This window comes from Macrobrachium rosenbergii, chromosome 5 (genome assembly GCF_040412425.1).
Source record: "Macrobrachium rosenbergii isolate ZJJX-2024 chromosome 5, ASM4041242v1, whole genome shotgun sequence".
Lineage (NCBI taxonomy): Eukaryota > Metazoa > Arthropoda > Malacostraca > Decapoda > Palaemonidae > Macrobrachium > Macrobrachium rosenbergii.
The window spans coordinates 35,445,490-35,455,489 of NC_089745.1; the positions used below are offsets into that span (position 1 = coordinate 35,445,490).

General features: G+C 40.4%; 1 protein-coding gene and 1 long non-coding RNA gene across 3 annotated transcripts in view; one reads left to right on the plus strand and one right to left on the minus strand.

Moving 5' to 3' along the window:
* LOC136838651 (uncharacterized) overlaps positions 1-10,000 on the plus strand; it is a 129,097-nt gene that overhangs the window by 4,110 nt on the left and 114,987 nt on the right. The gene's annotated exons all lie outside the window — the stretch shown is intronic.
* Positions 6,251-10,000, minus strand: part of LOC136838649 (uncharacterized) — an 11,504-nt gene continuing 7,754 nt past the window's right edge. Inside the window, exons 3-5 of the mRNA XM_067103961.1 lie at positions 9,393-10,000; positions 8,296-8,457; positions 6,251-7,308 (exon numbers count right to left, since the gene is read on the minus strand). The exon at positions 9,393-10,000 is cut by the window's right edge and continues 138 nt beyond it. Of these exons, the coding sequence (XP_066960062.1) occupies positions 7,105-7,308; positions 8,296-8,457; positions 9,393-10,000 (974 nt within the window). The 3' untranslated portion in view covers positions 6,251-7,104. The remainder of the gene's footprint in view (positions 7,309-8,295; positions 8,458-9,392) is intronic.

Below are 10,000 nucleotides of genomic sequence, written 5' to 3' on the forward strand. Positions count from 1 at the left end.
TCAGTACACTGTCATGCATAATAATGTCACGTCAAATGTATCATTCTTAGTAGACACAATATAATGTCAGCTTTCCAGATATAATTGTTCATCAGAACTCTGTTTACAACTTGTATCTAGAATTATGTACCATTCTCCATTCTCAAACAGAGTTGACTGTATATTAATCTCTATTTTGTTCACCTCATATCAGGCACTACGTTTCTGCTCGCAAGAGCCCTTGACATTTCTGTTTGTTGTTTTGAATAAAATAGTAAGTTTGTAGGAGCTGCCTCTTACTCACGTCTTTGCTACATTGGTGACCATGGAGATGACCAGCTCAGCCAGCCCCAATGATGCAAGCCTCTCCAGCGACAGCGTTGCCGCCGCCTCTCTACATCTGCACCCTGTCACCAGAAGCTTGGTTCTTCAGAGCAGAGACAGCTTTCCGGTCAAAGAAAATCACCTCCTCAGCATGCAAAGCAGATGCTGTCCTTGAAGTCCTGCCAGACGACATTTTCAAGTAAGTCACAAAATGGCTTGCAGAACTTAAAACCCCTGCCACCTACAAATCACTGAAGTACCAGCTGAAGTCATCCTTCAGCATGCCACCCATCCTAAGAGCCAAGAAGTTCCTGGACAATGTTGGGGCAGCCATAGGAGACAAGTGGCCATCATACATCTACAACCAATTGTGGTGGCTGGTAACACTACCCACAGCAAACGGCCAGCCCAAGTCAACCCTGGACCTTGTGAGAGACATCCTCCTCACAATATTGCCCCACCAAACAGTGGCGGCATGCCCATCGAAGAATTCCTAAGTTTGGCCAACGCAGTGCACATGGCCCACAAAACAGCAGAGCCCACCCAGCCACCCATAGCAGCAACAGCACGACAGTCCCAGCAGTCAACTGACACGTAATCCGACAGCGACCCAGAGGAACCGGCCATCCCCATCCAAAAGTGGAGCTTTCCCAAATAATTCAACAACAGAGTAAAACGATCACCAGAGGGAATGTGCTTCTTTCACTGGAAGTTTGAAAGAAAGGCTCTCAAATGTGACAAAGGCTGCCTGTTCTCAAATAACATATGTGAGAGGGTTAAACAATTAAACGTCAGCGGTAAGTAGACCAGTTGCCTCTTGTAAGAGAAGCTGCGCCTGTTTTCTGCTGTCTTTCTTCCAGGTATGAATGCAAAGGCTCAACATGCTTCTTCGTAAGGGACGAGAGGTTGAACACAGAATTCCTTGTTGACAGCAGAGCATGCAAATCATTCATGCCGGCCAGCCCACACGAACTACTCAACCCCACTCCACCCACCAACATCACATATCCACCGCTAGCAGAGCATCACTCAAGATGTATGGGAGGCAGACCATGAAACTATCATTCAACGGGAAAGGCTACAGCTGGACATTCATCATGGCAGACGTAATAACACTTTTAGGAGCAGACTTCCTCAAAGAACACAACCTGCTGCTGGACATAGCATCAAAACAGCTGATCCCAAAAACTGCCCCTGCACCATCACCACAACAACTAATAAAGCAACCCACCACCATATCGTCACCACAACAGCAGATACGACAAACGGTACCCATTGCATCAGCCACCCCACCATCAGAAATGTGCCGCCTCCTACAGGAGTTCCCAGATGTCTTCAAAGACAACCTGCAGCACGACTTAACCAAACCAGCAAAGCACAACATCCAACACTACATAGAAACAGAAGGTCCCCCAGTCCATACACCAAACAAGTATTCAGGGAAATGGAGAAGGCAGGAATATGTCAGAAAGCTCCCAGCCCATGGGCATCCTCCCTCCACGTGGTACCAAAACCTGATGGAACATGGTGACCGTGTGGAGACTATCGGCAACTAAACATTAAAACGAAGCCCAACAGATACCTGTTGCCTAACATAGCAGACATCACCAATCAAATGAATGGCGCCAAAGACTTCACCAAAATAGATCTGCTGAAGGATTACTTCCATGTTCAAGTAGCAAAGGAAGACATAAAGAAGACGGTGATTATCACCCCCCTTCGGCACCTACACATTCATTTACAACTGCTTTGGCCTTTGGAATGCGGGGGCAACCTTTCAGAGACTAATGGATGAGCTCCTGGGAGATTTTCCCTTCTGTGTTGTGTACGTCGACGGCATCCTCTTATTTAGCCCCAACCTCAAGCAACACCCAAAAGACGTAAAAAGGATGCTACAGATACTCAACGAAAACAGACTTGTAGTAAGGGAAGACAATTTAATGTGAGTGGGCAGAAACGACGGTGGAATTCTTGGGATATCAAATAAGCCCAGACGGCATCAAACCCCTCCCAGCAAGAGTAAAAGCAATCACTGACCTCCCAACACCAACCACAATCAAAACAGTACTGTACAAGAATTTTCAGGATTAATTAACTACTATCATCGATTTATACCCGATATTGCTAAAATCATGAGTCCAATATATACTGTAATTGTTTAAAAGAAAAACCCCCAAAATTTATGTATTTTTATTAGCAAAGCAGGCAATAGCCTTTGCAGCCATATTAATCTTTCCTCCGCCCCATGGGTCCCTCACTTTGACAACTGATGTCAGTAACATGGTGATGGCGTGTACTGGAGCAGGACACAGATGATGATTGTCAACCATTGGTGTTTTTCAGCGAAAGTTAACAGCAGTGGAATGAAAGTACTCCACATTTGATAGAGAGTTGCTGGCAGTCCACAAAGCCATCTGCCACTTTCACCAATGCTCGAAGGACAGTGCACTCCTTCACAAAAACAACAGACACATGGTCAGCACGACAGCAGCATCACCTGTCCGCAATAGCTGAACACTGCTGCACCATCAAGTACCTGAAGGGGTCTTCAAACACCGTGGCTGACGCACTATCGAGAAACTGTGCCAACACCGTCTGGATGGGATAGCCTATCCCGAAATAGTAGAGGGGCAAAAAGTTGACATGGACCTACAGCGACTGCGGCGGGATAACCCTGCCCTTGCGTCGAGTGGCCTATCTATCAACAAAGGAGAGACGACCATCGCATGCGAGACCACTACCGGATGACCTCCCACCTACTTGTTTTCTCATTTTGTCCAGCATTATATCATATTGCTTATACTTTGTCAAGGAGCATTTCATACTGATCGGTCTTTGTACTGCAGAATTTCTTCCTGGTCTTCACCTTGCACTGCAGAATCTCATAGCGGTTGTATTTTGCATGACATTATTTCACACCAGTCATACTTTGTCCAAGAGCATTTCATGCTGCTTATATTTTTCCCAACCTTATTTGCTACGGGTCATATTTTATATACCGGTAGTTCATACCGGTTTCATAAGTTAACAACATTCATATACATATTTTGTATGGCTCCATTTCAGACTAGTTGTATTTTGTCCATTGATATTTCACATTAGCCCTGTGTTTTCTGGTAATACGTCCTACCAGTCATATTTTGTGCTGCAGCATACCATACCATTTGTATTTTGCCTGGCAGTATCTCTTACTGCTTGTATTTTGTCTGACAGCACCTCATACTGGTCGTACTTTTTAGGACAGATTTCGTACATCAATCAGTGTGTTTGTCTGCACCACCTCCTCCACCATTACAGCTTATGATTATTTGATTGCACCATATGGATCATTGAGGTACATAGTTGCCAATGCTGGTTTCAAAAGGTGTCCCTACTCCTCTCTGTGGGTAGAGCAGTTTATCTTAGTTTAACCAGACCGCTGAGCTGATTAACAGCTCTCCTAGGGCTGGCCCGAAGGATAGGCTTATTTTACGTGGCTAAGAACCAATTGGTTACCTAGTAACGGGACCTACAGCTTATTGTAGAATCCGAACCACATTATAGCGAGAAATGAATTTCTATCACCAGAAATAAATTCCTCTAATTCAGCCGGCCGGAGACTCAACTCGGGCTGTGGGTGGAGCAAGTAGGAAAGCAGTGGGTGTATATGGCTATATTTATATTCGCTAACTAATATACTGCTTCATAACCCACTGCAGTGCTAGAGCTATATTCCTTACACTTTTTCCTTCCATTTATCAGTGACATACCTCTAACCCTCTATTGTTCCTCCTTGTATTTTATTGCTCATTCTATTTTTGAAATTAGTTTTTCATTCTCAAGTCTTCTCTTCCAAAGTTATGATGCTGCAAGTTATTCAGGGCAGCGATGATGTTTAATAGGCAAACTTCAAAGGGTACATGAGGAGCTGTGATTTAATTGATAAAAATAAAAAGTAAATAATAGAAATACGAAAATCATTAGGCGTCTAATGAATTTTAAAACAAGTAAATTTTAAAATTTTACTTTATTTATTTTGAATTTTAATATACCTTTTTAGTGAGTATATATGGAAGCATGAGTATAAGTGTACTGTATTTGTTGTGTGAGTGTGTTCCAGTATGAGAGCGTATGCCTTTGTGCAGCTTTTAATTTCATTTTCATTCATTCATCACCATACTGAATTACCTTCTTTGTTGGGTGAGTCGGTAGAGCTGTGGACTGTCACTCGATCGGAGTTCAATTCCCCGGCCGGCTGATGAAGAGTTAGAGGAATTTATTTCTGGTGATAGAAATTCATTTCTCCTATAATGTGGTTCGGGCCCAGGTCCCTTGCTAAGTAACCAATTGGTTCTTAGCCACGTAAAATAAGTCTAATCCTTCGGGCCAGCCCTAGGAGAGCTGTTAATCAGCTCATTGGTCTGGTAAAACTAAGGTATACTTAACTTTGGCCCAGTGGTAGGCTTCTAGCCTAGACCTGTCATTTCATCCAAATCCTTCCGGCCAGCCCTATGAGAGCTGATAGTGAGCTCAGTAGTTTGGTTAAACTGTTTTTAATAATAATAATAATAATAATAATAATAATGAACCAAATGGAAGTCAGTAGGAGGGCCTCCAAACGTAAATAATGAAAGTAAGTGAAGGAAAGTTATTAAAGATGTTCTGCAAACATCATTTATGATTAGTAGACTAGAAGTTTGGAACCGCTAGTCGCCAGCAAGACGATTCTTTCCTCTATGTCCAGTGACCTGAAAATATCTTAAATGAATTCTTTATTATGTTAGTAGTTTTGTAAATTTGGGTATTTCAGCTTTGTTACAAATCTTTTGGATCCGCTTCTTTAGTCCGAATGCTGTATTTATTTCAGATTTCACGGTTAGTAATTTACTTTTCTGTAATCCTCTCTGTTTCACGTGTTTAGTTTGTTTTTGCTTTGATCAATTTATTGGTGCGTTTTCCGTCCTACTGTATTAATACAGCTTTTGTAACTGTAAATACTTTTTGTAAGACGGCGTTGATGTCCATTGCAATTGTGACGACAGGTTTATAATGCCAAATAAGCCAGTCACGACGTTCCTAGGGGCAGCTGGTTGGTGCCCCAAGGCCTTGCATGCGTAGAACATAAGTGGGCATCCAGCAGTCTCCCACTACAGTACTACCGTGTGAAAAGTGCAAGCCCGTTAGTAAATATCTGTGATATTCATTCCACTAATAAATTTGTCATTCATTCCTTTTAATGCAGAATGTATAAATCCTTTGTGGACTTCCTCGTTCCATTTTTATGATCCCTGGTAGCTCCTTGCTGTTGCCTGCAAAAACTGGAACTTGTTCTAAAGTCATGTTGCCTTCTTGCTGCCTGCAGAATTTGCACCTTTTTATTCAAGTTCAGTCAACTCCCTTGCCTGTAGAACGTGAAACGTGTTTCTTAAGTTCTATTAACCATGTTTCCTGCAGATTGCGGAACCTGTTTTCCTGCTTTCCAGGTCCTGTTAGAGTCGTCTTTTATGGAAACTATTGCACTTCTTAAGAAGATAATTCAGCATATGTGGCAACAGAACTTTCTAGCTTCCTTGCATAAAATGATGATAGTGAAGTAACACCTGTAATGAATGCATATTACACTTATCATTAAAGTTTCTACTTGGTTATAATCAAGAGAAATTTTACATTTGTAGTAAGATGGACGTAAGATGTAATGTTTACCAGATTAAATTTTGTGGAAAAAAAAAAAAAAAAAGAGGAGGAATCAAACTCCAAGCTTATGTAGTTGATTTATTAATGGAATGCCACTTGATTCACAGATTTGTTCTCTTAATATAAAGTATTTGATTTCACTAAAGTGTGCCGCTATGGTCTCTACATCAAGGCTACAGAACCCAATTAGAGCTTGTAGGAAGGTTCTACATTTTGAGTTAATAGCATTTACAATAATGTACATAGAAGTATTTAGCGTCATCAACTCAGACCGTCAGTATGTACAGCTAAATCGGATAGAAGGATAGTGTGCTAGCAGTGATATAGTCAAAACTGGCACTGACAGTTACCACTAAAGTGAAACAAATTTACATAATAATTTACAGCATTTTAAAGTGTACACACTATTTTTGATAACTGGTGGTACTTCCCACAGAATTAACAGGAATGAAGAAAAGAAGAATGCCCATTAATAAAACAGTACCCTGGATTACCTAATGCCCATAAGTTCATAGCACCTTTTGGAAAGCTTCACCGAATGACAGCTCTGAACATGCAGAAAAAAAATGAACTGTCTTCCAGAGTGAGAATGCGATGTAAAATAAAAGGTTGTCTGGGATCTCCATGATTTGCATAGCATTGCTTTGATGCCCATTTTCATTAAGATGACTATCTGGTGCTTGATTTTACCCACTCAAGCTTATAACTGGTCTTGCTGCATTCTACTGTAGCTTGTTTATTACTTGTAAAGTATTATAGTTCGTTGTAATTATAAATGCAAATGCTAGTCATGTCCCAGTCAAAGTAAGTCATGGTAAATATGTGTGAAGTGATTTAATTAATTTAATCTTGTAGACTAGTCGCAAAACTACTATCGTTATCGACGCTGGTATTTGCCAAAGCAAGAGACATGCATGATGAATGTATATTACAGCAATGATGCAACCAGACGCCTTTTTGCTGAGTCAGAGGGAGAAGAAACAAGGTCAGGATGTGCAGAAAGAACACCCATTGAAGAATTATCCCAGATGACCTTCAACCAGGCCGTTGCGCCAGCCAGTGAAGAAGAGACGAGAAAGGTGAGAGCCATTTTCTGGATCACAGGTTCCTAGTAGCTGTCAGGCGTTGTTAGGGCTTGGATGGCTTTGGTTTTGGTGGGTTGAAGTCGTCGTAGTCGTACACAAGAGGAGGAACGAGTTTATCGTTGACAGCAGCATATTTCTTGCCAAATTCGGTAGGTATCCTCCTGAAGAAGTTTTGATTGAGCCAGTATAGCTCTGGCGAAGCCTCGCATGGCAGGGCCTCGCTCTCCCACGTGCAAGTCATCACATCCTGCCCGCCAAAACAAAATGATTACATTGTTTTAATGAAGAAAAGTTGCAAATTTATGGGAAATAAAAAATTCGTCGTGGCAGCTGTACAGGAAAGTATTATTACTTTCCAATATATCCTTTCATGCATTAACAACAGACGTCTGTCCTATACTCCGTATACATCTGACAGTGCTCATTTTTATGTGTAATACTCCTGTTTCCCTACTCATTCTCTTTTATAACCTTCAAATTATCTTGACAACCTGAGGGTGCATTCATACTGCAGTAAAATAGGTCATAAAAACACTTCGATAAGTTATTTCACACGTATTACGAACAGGTTAAATACAAGTTAGCGACTTACTGTAAGTGCTAACCAGTGCTGCATGCGATTAGCCAGCATTGGCTGAAGATTCGTTCTCCATTTACTGTCTTATACTTGTTTTCAATCCACTAGTTTTATATATATATATATATATATATATATATATATATATATATATATATATATATATATATACGATACATACATACAGTGTTTACATACATGTTTTACTACATAGTGGGACATACATACCTAGGTGACATTTCAAGTAATCTTTTTGTCTTCACCATGACACATGTTTTTTATTCTTTATTCCCGACCACTTGAACCTTTTGGTGTTTAAATAAATACTTTTTTATTATATAATTATATATATATATATATATATATATATATATATATATATATATATATATATTATATATATATCGTGTGTGTGTGTTTGTGTGTACAGTTGATGGTTTAAGATAGAGAATTGTAAAAGGTAAAATTAATAACGTGTGCATACGAAACATCGTGAGTAAATGTTACTAGATATAAAAAAGGATTAATAGTATTATTGCATAATAATAATATTGCATGATAATAATATTGCATGATAATAATATTAACCTAAGCAATTTGGTAATAGATATCACATTGACTCAAGAAATAAATCAGAGTTAAACATCACGCACTCACCTGTGAGAAAACTGTTTGATTTGGGCAAATGAAACTGAATTGATAAGTCACGTCCTCAGCAAACTGCTTGGGGTACAAGTCCTTCCACGGCAAACAGATGTGGAAGATTTGGCACTCGTTATCAACATCGGCATAATATCCGTAACCGACGTAGTTAGGCACCTGAAAATCAAAGCAATATTCATCTGAGAAAACTGATTTGGAAAAGGATTAGGTGAGACCATGTATGTAATAAAGAAAATTGAAAGTCCCCGTATAACCATATTGTATTTTGATATAAATATCATAACTAGAATAACTTATTCTTAAGCTATACTCGGCTCACCCAGCCACCACTTAACAAGCGGAGATATTACCGTGCCATTCTTGCAGAAGCCTTCTCAGTTTCTTTAAAAAAACTCCAGGTTAACATAAAATTGGAATCTCGTATGTGCTGCTTTCTGCACATGAATATGAAGTGTCAACAAACAACGAAAGAGTGGAAGACACACACGGAAGGATAGTAGTCATAAACGAGGAATGATAGAAAGAGAAATTGTTAATACGAAGAAAGATTAGCTAATAATACTGTAAAAAAACAACGATGTTAGCTAACCAAAAGGCTCAAAGAGAGAGAGAGAGAGAGTTTTAAAAATTCTGTAATGATTTTGAATATGGCAGCATTGGCAACTCTGTCTACATGGTGCATAAACTCCTTCATAATTTTTAGAAGGTTTGTTTCTGTGGCTACTTCTCACAGTAAAACTATCCACTCGTGGTCAGACTACCTATGAAAAAGTATTGTTTGGTCTTTAGTAGACTGAATAAAATGTTGAACAGCCTGGTTTTATAGCCCCATGCAAATTAGCAGACAGATGAAGACGATGCTAATAATATAGGGCATAGCATTACAATTAGTCATATCAGGACTGGATTAAGCATTACAATTAGTCATTTTAAGACTGAGTCAAGTTCTATAGTTAGTCATAACAACACCATATGAAGTATTAGAGTTAGTTATATTAATCACTTTGGATAATGGTAAATCAAGACTGTATGATGTCAGTTCCGAAAGATTTGGATGAAGCAACAGGCAACATTGTTTGTAATATACTTACAATGCCCTTGTTGCATCTGAATTTATCTGTTACAACGGGTCGCAGTTTGGTGTAATTGGAGACCAGTCTTTTTTCGAGGGGGAATAGAGGCGGGTTGCTGCCAACCAAGAGGGCTCCTCCGGGAGGGTTTCCAATGAGCCGTCTTGCCATTTCCACGGCTCCTGGCACTGGAACATTTCCTGGAAGGTTGTTTCTGCCAGGAAGGCCACCGAATTGGGTATCTAGCTGATTTGCAGGTTTTGAGGTGGGTTGATTAGCGAACTGATTTGAGGAAGTCGCTTGCGGCTGAATTGGCTGTGGGCTGGGTACGGAATTTAAAGTCGGCTGCGGAAAGGCAGTTGGGTTGGGAACCGCCTGGCTACTGAATGCATTTCCTTGTGGATTTGGGAAAGACTGGGGCTGAGGGGAAGCAGGAAAAGCTAGTTGTGGGTTATTTGCTTGTACAACTACGCGAGACGCTTCAAGTGTGTTTGGGTCCACCTGGAAAGTTGCACCTTGTGATTGAGGCACATTGTTATCACTGCGTCCAGCAGGCACATTAAAGGCTCCAGGAAACTGGCTCGCTTGAAGTGTGTTTGGGTCCACCTGGAAAGCTGCTGCTTGTGCTC